The 14,584-nt window shown below is 40.6% G+C and overlaps 1 protein-coding gene across 3 annotated transcripts in view; it reads left to right on the forward strand.

Annotated features, from left to right (window-relative positions):
- morf4l1 (mortality factor 4 like 1) overlaps window positions 1-13,889 on the forward strand; it is a 58,540-nt gene extending 44,651 nt beyond the window's left edge. For 2 of the 3 annotated variants that reach the window (XM_043677129.1, XM_043677128.1), the window contains exons 9-12: window positions 2,621-2,712; window positions 3,160-3,332; window positions 10,568-10,652; window positions 12,106-13,889. In XM_043677129.1, the coding sequence (XP_043533064.1) occupies window positions 2,621-2,712; window positions 3,160-3,332; window positions 10,568-10,652; window positions 12,106-12,190 (435 nt within the window). In that variant the 3' untranslated portion in view covers window positions 12,191-13,889. Of the gene's footprint in view, window positions 1-2,620; window positions 2,713-3,159; window positions 3,333-10,399; window positions 10,426-10,567; window positions 10,653-12,105 lie in introns of those variants that run through there. The other variant, XM_043677130.1, reaches the window with a different exon arrangement.
- The last annotated feature ends 695 nt before the right edge of the window (window positions 13,890-14,584 follow it).

Genomic DNA, 14,584 nt, shown 5'->3' on the forward strand with positions numbered 1-14,584 from the left:
CAGTGTCGTTTTTAGTGCCTGGCTGCTGTCAAATGCTATTTGTGAGATCTTACTGTGCTTTGTTTCCTGCGTTGCCACACTGATTACACTTAAGTGCTTCACTAGCTCAAACATTCTTGCTGACTTCCTGTGGTTGTGAAAAGTACTCAATTAATGCCAGCTCATACTTGGAAATCATGTCTAGAACAGTTGTACTATTCAGTTTGGCAATGCTGGGATAGATCTGTTTTGAACCTGTAATATCACAGGTTCTTGCTGGCACTGCAAGCTGCTGGGTGCTATTGTAAGCAGTCCTGTAAAGTTAGTATTAAAAAAGCATTGATAAAAATATAAAACAACTTCTTGAAATATTCTTAAAGACTCTTAAAATTGTTATCTTTCAATTCTTATTCATGAATCTATTTTGCTACCTACGGATATGTTGAAAGCTTCAAAAGTGTTTTTCAGTATCCTTTCTGGATCTTGGATTAGATTTAAACTGCTTAGGATAATTTTACAGGGAATGTATTTTTAAGGCATTTATTTTGAGATGCATACATCCTGAAGTCTTGCGTTTCCTGCCATGCTTAAATGCTGGAAGGTGCTGAGTGCATGGATTTTGAGCGTACAGAAAAGCCCCTGGAGCATTACAAAATGAAAGTTAATATTTAACCTGCTAAGACAGGGTAATTGGTGATGACGTGGGTTCAGTGCTGGCATTTCACCTTAAGAATTGTGTTCAGATGCCCTCGGACTAATTAAATGAGTGTCTCCTTTCCTGATTGTTCAGCCTTTATTGAAAATTGTTTGCACAGCCTTGATACAAATTCCAAGTAAGCAGGAGCCCACAACAAAAGGCATATCAATCAGTAAGTACAAATTTGACAGTTTCCACTGTGCCACCAAATAGATGATGGTAAATTGAAAATGTTCAGAAGAGTCAGAGCATGCTTGAAGTTGAAGCATGTTTTTGGCTCAAGTACAGAAGCTACCTGACTTTGCAGTTTTAACATCAAAGTAGAATGTCCACTACATACTCTGTTCCTTGAATTTAACAGGTCTGCACACATCTTTCTTTTATATCTTTTCTTGCTCCCTGCAAGCAAGGCAAGATGAAGTTCATTATGACTTTGCTTTCCAGTGATGTGCTTTAATTCTCATGAGGGTTATACTCTTGGGAGTTGTACACATTAAGCTTCTTGAATGTAATGAATGTTGTTCACATGCAGGACTGTACTATATTTCCCTGAGGAAGAGTGATGTTTCAGAGGGAAAATTTAGGGGAATTGAGTCTCCATTTGTTAAAATGTCATTCTTCAGTGCACTCGGTTGAATCTGGAAAGTGATTTCATAAAATGGTCAACATCTTGACAGTAGTTCTTGAGTTGTTCATGGCTGCCTGAAGGTCACTTGCATGTTGAATCTGTCATTTTTGGTACTTTTTTGAAACCAAGTTAGTACTTCAAGGATTTTTATACCAAGATAACTTTTTATTTTGATTTCTTGAAACAAAGAGATAACAGAATAACCAATTTTACTTTTGGGATGGAATGAATTGTGATTTGCAAGACTGTACTGAAAAGATGCTGCGACTATAGAGCTGGACTGCGTTTCAAAAAATGTATTTATTTGTGGGAGGTGGGCGTTGCTGGCTGGCCATACGTATTGCCCATCCCTAGTTGCCCATGAGAAAGTGGTGTTGAGCTGCCTTTTTGAAACACTGCTGTCCATCTGCTGTGGATTGACCCACAGTGCCATTAGTGAGGAAATTCCAAGATTTTGACCCAGCAACAGTGAAGGAATGGCAAGATATTTCCATGTCAGGATGATGAGTGGTTTTGAGGGGAACTTGAAGGTGGTGGTGTTCCCTTGTATCAGCTGCCCTTGTTCAACTAGTTGGAAGTGGTCGTGGATTCGGAAGGTGCTGAGGACCTGGTGACAGCCAAGAAATGAATTTGTCATTGGGTATTTTCCTCGGATATAGTGAAGTTAATCTATCCAAAAATAGTTGAGCAAAACTTCCTTACACTGAAAATGCTATCACGATGAACGAGAAAAGAATTAGTGGGTTTGTAAATGAGGTGAAATGAGAGTGGGAGGAGACTTGGAGAGTGGGAGGAGAAACCAAACGGCTTGTATCCATGCTGTGAATGCTATGTATCCTTAATGTTATCCTCAACTTGTGTTGGCAATGGACGTAATCTGCTTCTGCCTGGGATAAGATCAGAAGCCTTGTCAGTGGTCTGAATAACTTGCAGACCAATTTCACAGGCTGTGTTGAAAGTATGTGACATGTTAGTTATTAGACTATGGCATTTTCTTCACTGCTGCAGCAATTCACCTCATGCATTAAAAGTGACCATTTGTTTTACATTTTTGGTGATTGTGTTAGTGTATTTTTCATATACTGCTCTCCAGAAATTATAACCATGCATCGGATAAATAATCAAGAATTGATCCATAAGCCCAAACATTATTTTTTGACAATATAATTGGAAACCTTTGGCACAGTTGATGGATTTCTATTTTTAGAAATGAGAATATGTTTTTGTTATCAATTTTTATTGTTCAAGATTTGCATGCTCAGTAGTGTTTCACACATGGCTATATAACCTAACAATGATCTTTCCTCTCATTAAAGCTGTTTCACTTGCCCGCAAAAAAGAATGTAGATACAGTGTTGGAAGAATATGCCAACTACAAAAAGTCACGTGGGAACACTGACAATAACAAGTGAGTGATTTTATTTCTCTGGTAACTTGTTTTCAAAGTACAAAGTAAACTGATGCCTGAAGTTTTTGCTCGGATCTTCTGTGATTTAAGAGCAGGGCACACGAGATGTTTGAGGGTGTGTGTGTGTGACCTTGATAAAAACCCATCTTCAGACACTTGTAAAGGACATACCCCAAAGGGAGGAAACAAGACTGGTGATCAGAGAAAATCTAGGAGGCTGAAGTCATTAATGAGGAGGGATAGAATTAAGATTATCTCATCCCATCTCTTTCTCTTTTCACGGTCTTTTTCTGGATGCCATAAAAAAAAATTAAGCACTGACACAAGTTGAATTCTTTTGATGCTTGCCTGTATGTGTCATTCCCACGTCTTTATCCTTTCTAACAAGCTGATAATAGGGTACTAATAGAATACTGATTGCTTAGTATCTTTCCTTTTCAACCTTAGGGAATATGCAGTTAATGAAGTAGTTGCTGGAATTAAGGAATATTTCAATGTGATGTTGGGTACGCAACTACTGTACAAATTTGAGAGACCACAGTATGCCGAAATCTTGGCTGATCATCCAGATGCACCCATGTCACAGATTTATGGAGCACCACATCTCCTTCGGTTGTTTGGTAAGTTTAGCTGGTTTTTAAGATTTGGTTTTGGTTCTTTTCCAGTTTTTATTCTTTGCTCCCAATGACCTTGTGGGTAGGATAGGATAAATTAGTCTAATCTGTCGCTCTTCACTTGAGAACAGGCACCAAGGGCTATGCTACTAAATACTTAATCCTCTTCTGGTCCACTGATAAAAATTTTCAAGATAGAACTTGCATTTGTATGGTGCTCTTCAGAATCGTGATGTAACAAAGAAAATTACAGCACAGGAACAGGCCCTTGGGCCCTCCAAGCCTCTGATCTAGATCCTCTATCTAAACCTGTCGCCTATTTTCTAAGGATCTGTATGCCTCTGTCCCCTGCCCATTCGTGTATCTGTGTAGGGTCTTAAATGACACTATTGTGACTGCCTCTACCACCTCTGCTGGCAATGGGTCCCAGGCACCCACACCCTCTGCATAAAGAACTTTCCATATCTCTTCTATACTTTTCCCCCATACACATACACACATTTTGTAGGGTGAATTTGTACTTTCAGGGTTACATTGTACTTTGCTCAAAAACTGCATGCATTCATGTAGAACTCCGTTATCTCACTTTTTAGATTAGAATCAATCTAAACGTCATGGCATAGACAGAGAACACAGGGGGCCAACACCTTCAACATATTGTCTAGCGATCACCATTGTTAATAGCTAACCCAAGAATGCAACGTTTTTTTAAAAAAAAGGTATTGTGATTTACACATGAAAGAAGTGAAACTATCACTGTATTCTAACAGATGAAAGGCTTAACAGATAATCAGTTTTTCCATGTATAATTTCAGTTACATCACACTGCAAATTTTTGGTATAAATTCTGTTAGGATTGAGCCTCCACGTTCACCTGATGAAGGAGTGTTGCTCCGAAAGCTCGTGTACTCCCAATTGAACCTGGTGTTGTGTGATTTTTAACTTTGTACAGCCCAGTCCAACACTGGCATCTCCAAATCTAATCTACTCAATCTCTCTCCATAGCTAGCACCCTCTATACCAGGCAACATCCTGGTGAACCATCTCTGCACCCTCTCCAAAGCATCCATGTCCTTTTGGTAATGTGGTGACCTGCACACAATATTCCAAATGTTGTTGAATCAAAGTCTTATATAACGGTAACATGACCTGCCAACTCTTGTACTCAATACCTAGTGCGATGAAGGAAAGCATGCCATGTGCCACCTTGACCACTCTATCGACCTGCGTTGCCACCTTCAGGGAACAATGGACCTGAACACCCAGATCTCTGTACCTCAACATTCCCCAGGACGTTTCCATTTACCATAAAGTTCGCTCTTGAATTGGATCTTCCAAAATGCAGCACCTTGTGTTTGCCTGGATTGAACTCTTATCTGCCATTTCTCTGTCCAACTCTCTAATCTATCTATTCTGCTGCATTCTCTGACAGTCCCCTTTGCTGCTACTCCAGTCTTAGTGTCGACTGCAAATTTATTAACCCAAACCTTCTTCCAGATCGTTTATGTATATCACAAACAACAATGGTCTCCGCCCGGATGCCTGTGGAACACCACCGGTCACAGTTCTGCATTTTGAGAAACTCCTTTCCACTATTACTGTCTCCTGCTGCCCAGCCAATTCTCTATCCATCTCGCTAGTACAGCCTGGACCCCATGTGACTTCACTTTCTCCATCATTTACCATGGGAAACCTTATCAAACGCCTTGCTGAAGTCCATGTACCTGACATCTACAGCACTTCACTCATCAATCAACTTTGTCACTTCCTCAAAGAATCCTATTCAGCTGGTAAGGCATGACCTTCCCTGCACAAATCCATGTTGCTTATCACTGATAAGCCCATTTTTTTCCAAATGTAAGTCGATCTGATCCCCTCAGTATCTTCTCCAGCAGCTTCCCTACCACTGGCATCAGGCTCACTGGTCTATAATTACCTGGATCATCTCTGTTACCCTTTTTTAAAATTATTTTTATTAAAAACTTTTTCAAATCTTTAACGTAACCATTGGGGCACAGACAGTCTCATGTAGGAAGCTAACACTTTCAATACATTATCTGGGCTAACATGACACCAATTGTTAAAGTTCATTTGAGAATGTAACTTTTAAACAAAAAGTTTTACGATTTACAACTGAAACCAACTTGGTAATTCTAAAAGTTGAGAGATTTAACATACAATCCAGGTATTTTTCAATATATAATTGCAGTTACATCACACTGTGAACTTTTGCTATAAATTCTGTGTCTTACAATCTTGGTCTCCACAACCACCTGATGAAGGAGCAGCGCTTTGAAACTGAGTGCTTCCAAATAAACCTGTTGGACTATAACCTGGTATTGAATAATAAACAACCTACTATTCTATCAGCACAAACATATCTACTTAACTTTTATTTAATTTGATTGCAGTTTAGTTTAAGTTGAATTCAAATTAAATACATTATTTTATTCTGTTTCACTCATTGCACCTCTATTGAAGTTCCCATCCCTGGGAGCACTAATCATTGTACTCATATTTTCCCAGCTTCCCCCTCCCAGGGCTAAAACCATGCCCTGGTTAATATTGCCCTGTTACCCTCCTTAAACAAGGGGACAACATTAGCAATTCTCCAGTCCTTTGTGACCTCCCCCGTGTTTAAGGATGCTGCAAAGATATCTGTTAAGACCCCAGCTATTTCCCCCCTCGCTTCCCTCAGTTACCTGGGATGGATCCCATCTGGAGCTGGGGACTTGTCTATCTTAATGCCTTTTAGAATACTCAACACTTCCTCTCTCCTTATGCCAACTTGACCTAGAGTAATCAAACATTTGTCCCCAACCTTCGCATCCATCGTATCCCTCTCCTCCGGTGAATACCAGTGCAAAGTACTCATTAAGAATCTCACCCATTTTTCTCTGGCTCCATGTGTAACTTTCCTCCTTTTAGATTATAAGAAATAGGAATGGAAGTAAGGTCATTCAGCCCATTGAATTCACTCCGCCATTCAATCATGGCTAATGGACACTTCAACGCCACTTACCCGCACTCTCCCCGTAACCCTTAATTCCTTGCGAGGTTAAGAATTTATCAATCTCTGCCTTAAAGATATTTAATGTCCTGGCCTCTACTGCGCTCCGTGGCAGTGAATTCCACAGGCCCACCACTCTCTGGCTGAAGAAATGTCTCCTCACTTCCGTTTTAAGTTGACCCCCTCTAATTCTAAGGCTGTGCCCACGAGTTCTAGTATCCCCGCCTGATGAAAGCAGTTTCCCAGCATCCACCCTTTCTAAGCCATGCATTATCTTCTAAGTTTCTATTAAATCTCCCTCAACCTTCTGAACTCTAACGAATACAATCCCAGGATCCTCAGCTATTCATTGTATGTTAGGCCTACCATTCCAAGGATCATCTGTGTGAATCTCCGCTGGACACGCTCTTGTGCCAGTATGTCCTTCCTGAGGTGAGGGACTCAAAACTGGACACAGTATTCTCAATGGGGCCTAACCAGAGCTTTATAAAGTCTCACAAGCACATCACTGCTTTTACGTTCCAACCCTCTTGAAATAAATGACAACATTACATTTGCTTTCTTAACCATGGACTCAACCTGCAAGTCAACCTTTAGAGATCCCTTTGTACTTTTGACTTCATGAATTTTCTCACTGTTTAGAAAATAGTCCGTGGCAGTGTTCTTTTTTCCAAAGTGAAAGACCTCACATTTGTTCATATTGAATTTCATCAGCCATTTGCTGGACCATTCTCCTAAACTGTCTAAATCTTCCTGCAGGCTCCCCACCACCTCGGAACTACCTGCCTGTCTGCCTAACCTCGTATCATCGGCGAACTTCGCCAGAATACCCTCAGTCTCTTCATCCAGATCATTAATATATAAAGTGAACAGCTGGGGCCCCATCATTGAACAGTGCAGGACACCACTTATCACTAGCTGCCATTCCGAAAAAGAACCTTTTTATCCCAACTGTCTGCCTTCTGTCAGACAGCCAATCCTCAATTCGTATCAGTAACTTATCTCGAACACCATGGGCCCTCACCTTACTCAGCAGCCTCCCGTGAGGCACCTTACCAAAGGCCTTTTGGAAGTCGAGGTAGATAATATCCACTGGGTTTCCCTGGTCTAACCTATTTGTTACCTCTTCAAAGAATTCTAACAGGTTTGTCAGGCATGACCTCCCCTTATTAAATCCATGCTGACGTGTTCTAAACTGACCCTGCACTTCCAAGAATTTAGAAATCTCATCCTTAGCAATGGATTCTGGAATTTTATCTACAACCGAGGTTAGGCTAATCGACCTATAATTTTCCATCTTTTGTGTTGATCCTTTCTTGGACAAGGTGATTACAACAGTGATTTTTCCAATCATCTGGGACCCTGACTCCAGTGATTTTTGAAAGATTACAGCCAACACCTCTGCTATTTCTTCAGCCACCTCCTTCAAAACTCTACGATGTAGCCTTTTGGGCCAAGAGATTTATCGGTTTTTAGACCTTTTAGCTTATGAAGTACTTTCTCTTCTGTTAGGGCCACCATTCTCAACCCTGCCCCTTGACTCTCCTTAATTGTTGGGATATTATTCACGTCTTCCACTGTGAAGACTGACAAAGTATTTATTAAGTTCTTCAGCTTTGTCCTTGAGTGGGTCAACCCTTTCTTTAGTTACCCTCTTGCTTTTTATATATAAGCTTTGGGATTTTTCTTAACTTTGTTTGCTAAAGCTATTTTATGGCCCCTTTTAGCCCTCTTATATCCTCATTTCAGATTGGTCCTACTTTCCCAATATTCTTCCAAAGCTGCGTCTGTTTTCAGTCGCCTAGATCTTATGTATGCTTCCTTTTTCCTCTTAGCTGGTGTCACAATTTCACTTGTCATCCATGGTTCCCTAGTCTTGCTATTTCTATCCCTCATTTTCACAGGGACATGTCTGTCCTGCACTCTAATCAACTTCTCATTAATAGCCTCCCACATATTAAATGTGGATTTACCTACAAACAGCAGCTACCTACTACATTTCTCACATTAAAACAAGTACGCCTCAGACCACCTGTCCCTTTGCATTCATCATAGGACATAGAGCATTACAGCGCAGTACAGGCCGTTCAGCACTTGACATTGCACCAACCTGTGGAACCAATCTGAAGCCTATCTATCCTACACTATTTTGATCCATATGTTTATCCAATGACCATTAAGTGCCCTTAACATTGGCGAGTCTACTACAGTTGCAGGCAGGGCGTTCCACACCCCTACTACTGAGTAAAGATACTACCTCTGACATCTGTCCTATGTTCATCACCCCTCAATTTAAAGCTATGTCCCCTTGTGCTAGCCATCACCATCTGAGGAAAAAGGCTCTTACTGTCCACCTTAACTAACACTCAATTAAGTCACCTCTCAACCTTCTTCTCTCTAATGAAAGCAGCCTCCATTCCCTCAGCCTTTCCTTATAAGACCTTCCCTTCATACCAGGTAACATCCCAGTAAATCGCACATCCTTCCTATAATGCAGTGACCAGAACTGAACGCAACACCTGGAGGAAACCCACGCAGACACAGGGAGAATGCAAACTCCACACAGGTCACCCGGGCTGGAATCGAACCTGGGTACCTGGCGCTGCGAGGCAGCAGTGCCGCCCTACAGCTGCAAAATGACCTCAGGGGTCTGAAACTCAATCGTTCTTCCAATAAAAGCTAACGCAATGTGTGCCTTCTTAACAACCCTATCATCCTTGGTGGCATCTTTGAGGGATCTATATACATGGACACAGATCTCTGCTCATCTACACTGCCAAGAATCTTACCATTAGCCCAGTACTCTTTATTCATCTGTTCCCTGCCTACTCTTCCCCTTAGTCACGCTGACTTCATTGTCTAGTTTCTTATGGGCTTTAGTTACTACCTCATTACTCTCCACTAACCTCATTTAAACCCACTCCAACAGCATTAGCAAAAGCGCCCCTAGGACATTGATTCCAGTCCAGCCCAGGTGTAGACCGTCCAATTTGTAATAGCCCCACCTCCCCCAGAACTGGTCCCAATGTCCCAAAAATCTGAACCTCTCCCTCCTGCACCATCTCTTGAACCATGCGTTAATTCTGCCTTATTTTTTACTCTGACTAGCACGTAATACTGATAGCAATCCTGAGACTACTACCTCTGAAGCCCTACTTTATAACTTGACTCCTAAGTCCCTAAATATTGCTTGTAGGACTTCATCCCGTTTTTTTTTAACCGGTATCATTGGTGTCCATATCCACCACGACAACTGGCTGTTCACCCTACCCTTTCAGAATGTTCTGTCTCAGTCGATCTGAGACATCCCTGACCTGTGCACCTGGGAGGCAACGTACCATTCAGGAGTCTTGTTTTCGACCACAGAATCGCTTATCCACTCCTCTTACAATTGAATCCCCTATGATTATAGCCCTTCCACTCTTTTTCCTGCCCTTCTGTGCAGCAGAGCCAGCCATGGTGCCATGAACCTGGCTCTTTCTGCCTTCCCCTGGTAAGCCATTTCCCCCATCAGTATTCCAAATGTTTTGGAGGGAGATCACCATAGGGAACACCTGCACTGCCTTCCTGCTCTTTCTCTGCCTTTTGGTCATCCATTCCCTTTCTCTCTCAGCAATGCTAATCTGTGGTGTGACCAATTCACTAAATGTGTATCCACTAAATGGTCCAAAGTGAGGCCACCCACAGCTCCAGAGCCATCTTGCAGTCTAACAAAAGCTGCAGCTGGGCACGTTTTCTGCGCATGAAGGAGTCAGGGACATCAATTGTGTCTCTGAGCTCCCACATTAAGCAAGAGGAGCATAACATGGGTCTGAGATCTCCTGCCATTTTTAGTCTTAAGCTGAACTTCATCATCCAATTATAATATCAAATAATAGATAAATGAGAAAAGAAAAAAAATGAAAGTTCTTGGCCAGTTAAATGGTTTCTAAAGAGAAGGACATGTTGATTAGGTTCAAAGAGGTTGAAGAGTTTAAATGGCGAAAAGGTGACTTGTGTGGAGCGTTGTGTAGGTCTTGATGAAGGGCTGAGCCTGAAACGTGGTCTCTCTCTCACTCCTCAGATGCTGCCTGACCTGTGCTTTTTCCAGCGCCACACTTTATCGACTGACTTCTCCAGCAAATGCATTCCTCTCTATCTCTTAGTTGAGCATAAACATTGGCCTGAACCAGTTGGGGTGAATGGCTTGTTTTCATATTTTAAATGCTAAGTGTTTTGCTTCTCTCCACAGTGCGAATTGGAGCAATGTTGGCATACACACCTTTGGATGAGAAGAGTTTAGCATTGTTGCTGAATTACTTGCACGATTTCTTAAAGTAAGCTGAATTATTAAATCCTCATGGCTGTTAGGAAAAAAATCACAGATGGAATTGCTTCTTCTGTGCTGTATACTTCAGTAATCATGAATTGCTACAGGGATAAGAATCACTAGGGAATTTAATGGGATGCATTAATGCATGATTAAAAATTTGTTGATGCATTAGTGCAAATTAAAATCATCAAATGCCTTATCCATGCATTCATTACCTCTAGACACTTAATACAGTTGTGGTCAATCTCTCTCTTTCTGCTCTCCTAAACTTGAGGCCATCCAAAGCTCTGTCCACATCTTAATTTGCAACAACTGCTGTTCTCCTATCATTTCTAATCGCTGAACTATATTAGCCACCAGTTAGGCAATATCTTCATTTTAAAGTTGTCATTTCTCTCTTTTTTTATTTCCTTCAAGCCCAACTCTCCAAACTGCCTGTGTTCCTGTAATTCTGACCTCTTGAGCATTCCAATTATAATTTTTCTCTTGGTAGACATGCCTTGAGCTACTTCAGCTCCAAACCTGGAATTCTCTCCCTAATTGTCCTCCTTTAAGATATTTCTTAAAATATACCTCTTTGATCAGGACTTTGATAATCTGATCTAGCATCATCTTTTGTAGTTCATTGCCATACTTTCTTCTGTAATGGCCTTTTAAAGTATCATGGGATGTTTCATTACGTTAAGGTTATCTTAAAAAAAACCTCAATGGGTCTGACAGTATCCCTGGGGAGGGAAACTCAAAACATTTCAGGTTGATCTTCCATCAGGTCCAGAAAATGTTTTGAGATTTAATTGTTTTACATAAGTGCAGAGGTGGGGAAAGATGGGTAATCTGAGAGAGGGTGGAAGACAGAAAAGATTAAATGTCATAAGGATATTGGTTCAAGCCTAAACTGAATGATAATGGAAGAAGTGAAGAATCTAATGATTTGATAAGAGGTGTAAATCAGAAAGGGCAAATTCAAACTTTTGATGCATTGAAATAGGCTATTGTGACTTGGAAGATGCCAGAGACATTTGGAGAAATCTTTCATGTTGCTGAAGTGAATCTGGTTTTCCACATCCAAATTGTGGTGACTCATATTCGACGAGGTGAAGTGGCATGCAGCAGTTGTAATCTGGCTGCTGGACCTTTAATGTGTCAGGGAACAGGAAAGCTCAGGCAGAGGGCAGTTTGATCACCATGATATTATTTTGAAGCGGGTTCAAAGGACCGCCTTGCTTTCTCATACATGCATTTAAATTTTGCTGGTACTGGTCTCTTTATACCTCTTCCTGCTGTACTTGCATGTGTACTGCCCTTGAAATTGAGACTCAACTCTTTAATATTCTCCAGGAAGGTCTCATTATATGCAGAGGGGGCATAACTAAGTTGTCACTGAGCTTTTCAGTAACTTTGTGTTCAATTGCTTCGTTACCAACTCAACAATTCTTTCTTTCGCCCCTAACCTTCAGGTACTTGGTGAAGAATGCTTCGAGTCTCTTTAGTCCAAGTGATTATGAAGTCGCACCACCGGAATATCATCGCAAAGCCGTGTGACTTGGTAATTGAATTACCTTTATCCTCTGGCTCTTGTGATTTTTTTTGGGAGTTCTTTTTTGCATATGTAGCTTCTTTTCTACAGATGAGCCAATCAACAACACACTGCCAGTGGTACATGTAGCAATGAAGTTCCCAGTGTCATCTGTAAGCCATTTTAGTGGACTACAGCATTAATGGTTATTCATTACCCTCCTGGATTTCTTGTGGGAAAATTGTCATTTTGGGTTAAAAAGAACAACTTGCTTCTTCGTCAATTTTCCAATTTTTATTTTAAGAGGAAGGTTCAATGAATATAATTTTCTGATCATGATTATCTGTAGTTAGAGAGTTTCGGCATTTTGATGTTTTGGATGCCTTGACCCAAGATTGGACTGGGATTGAACTAGTTTTGAACACTAGTTCCTGGATAACCAAAAACATAGATGTGACATTTTCAGCTCTTGATGATTTTAAAAGCTGAGTTTCAATGTATTGATGCTGCATGTCTGGATTTTTATCCTGCTTGTGAAAGAAATTCATGTCAGTGGTTTATTTTGTGAAGGCGCACAGCTGTGTGCTTAATGCTGATGGTGAAACAACAGTTTCATTGCCCAACACACTTCATCCTTAAGGAAGAAAATTGCTGTCAGTGAGTTTGAAGAATAAGGCAATGTATTCCTCCTGATAGTTTTAAAGATCTAGTACTATTTTATCTCCTCTCCTAAAGGTGCTGCCTTGCAGAGATTTGAGCAGCCTTTTGTAATAATTTTCTGTTAACTATTCTTCCTGTGCAATCCCTTATCGCGTGTCCACATAGTGAAGTTTGGAGCTATTAACCAATGAGCAAATGGCAATCCTGGCTGACTGAGGGTACTGCTGTGCCTGTATGGATCGAACCTAGTTAGCTCAAGTTCAGAATCTTTCCAGGCTATTTAGATCAGTACTATGCCGTGATAGCCTGCTTGAGTTACTAGCCCATCAGGGAAGGGTGATCAATTGTTTCTTCAAGCCCTGTATAAAACTACATTTCATTGAAACTTTTGCTAGTTAATCACAGATTATTTTACAGAAATTTGTTCACCGTACCATGGTGACACAGGCTGCTACTTGATCTTCATGCCATCCTGCACAAAGGACTGCAGTGAATCTTAAAAGTAGGAGAAGCCTCAATGGAGGGGTTAATAAAAATGGGATGGGGTTACCCAACAATTACTCTAAGGTGCACCTCTGTTCCTGCACAAATTGTACATGGAAAAACCTTTATGGCTAATATTGATTGTGAAATTGCCAGGAAAGAAGACCTGGATGGTTCAGCTAGACAAATCCTGTCAACCCTGGTTTAATTTGGTTCTGCCACAGCGAATAGACTGTTAGTTTGCTGCACATTCCAAAATCGATCTCATTTGCAGGTTAATCTTGCAAACATACAGAGCTATGTAAAATAAAGATTATTTTGTAAGGTTGTCTTATCTGTATTTGTATCTGACAATGTTGCACAATATTCAAACTTTTTAAGTGTTGTGTTACAAATGAGTCTGTGGACATCTTTAAGTCTATGTGTATTGATGGACAATGCTCTGTGATCTTGCAGCTCTAAATGCATGGTCCAGTTTGATGCTCAGATTCATATATCAGGACTTAGTGAGGTTTGTCCAGTGCATGTATATAAACATCACAACTTCTGTTTATATATTCCAGTAAAATCTTTTTATGAGAATTATTTTATTTCATGACTGCTCTTTCTGGCTACTTGAGAAACATTTGTAACATTGCATAATTCATTACAGGAAAATGGATAGGCCATGCAAGTTTACTCTGCTGTTCAATGTGATCATGACTGTGTACCTTAGCTTCTCTTTCTTGCCCTTTCCCTGCATCCCTTGATTCACTTGGTATTTACAACCCTTTAGGGTTTGTGTTGAGGGTTTAGAATTCACAATATTCACAATCTTCAGAAGAAATTTCTCCCTGTCCTAAGTAGTTTGTTCCTTTAAAAATTATAGAATCATTGAATTTTGCTGCATATAAGTAGGCCTTTCGACTCATTGTGTCTGTATCAGCTCCTGGAAGAACTATGGAGCTAGTCCCACTCCATGGTCCTCTAACTTCACCACTTTCAAATATATATCCAGCTCTCTTTTGAAACTGCCTATGGAATCTGCCTCCCCTACCACTCTCCCAAGCAGTGTATTCCAAATCCTAACATTGAGTAAAGACGTTTCTCATCATCTCACTCTTAGCTCTCTTCCTGACAATCTAGAAATTGTGACCCCTAGTTACTGACCTACTATCTAGTGGAAACGAATGTCCTCTTTACCCTGTCAAAATTGTTTATAATTTTGAGCACCTCTAAGGTCACCTCTTAATCTTTGCTTCAAGGAGAATATACCCAATCTCTTTAATCATTCCTTG

This window comes from Chiloscyllium plagiosum, chromosome 36 (genome assembly GCF_004010195.1).
Source record: "Chiloscyllium plagiosum isolate BGI_BamShark_2017 chromosome 36, ASM401019v2, whole genome shotgun sequence".
In the NCBI taxonomy this organism is placed as follows: domain Eukaryota; kingdom Metazoa; phylum Chordata; class Chondrichthyes; order Orectolobiformes; family Hemiscylliidae; genus Chiloscyllium; species Chiloscyllium plagiosum.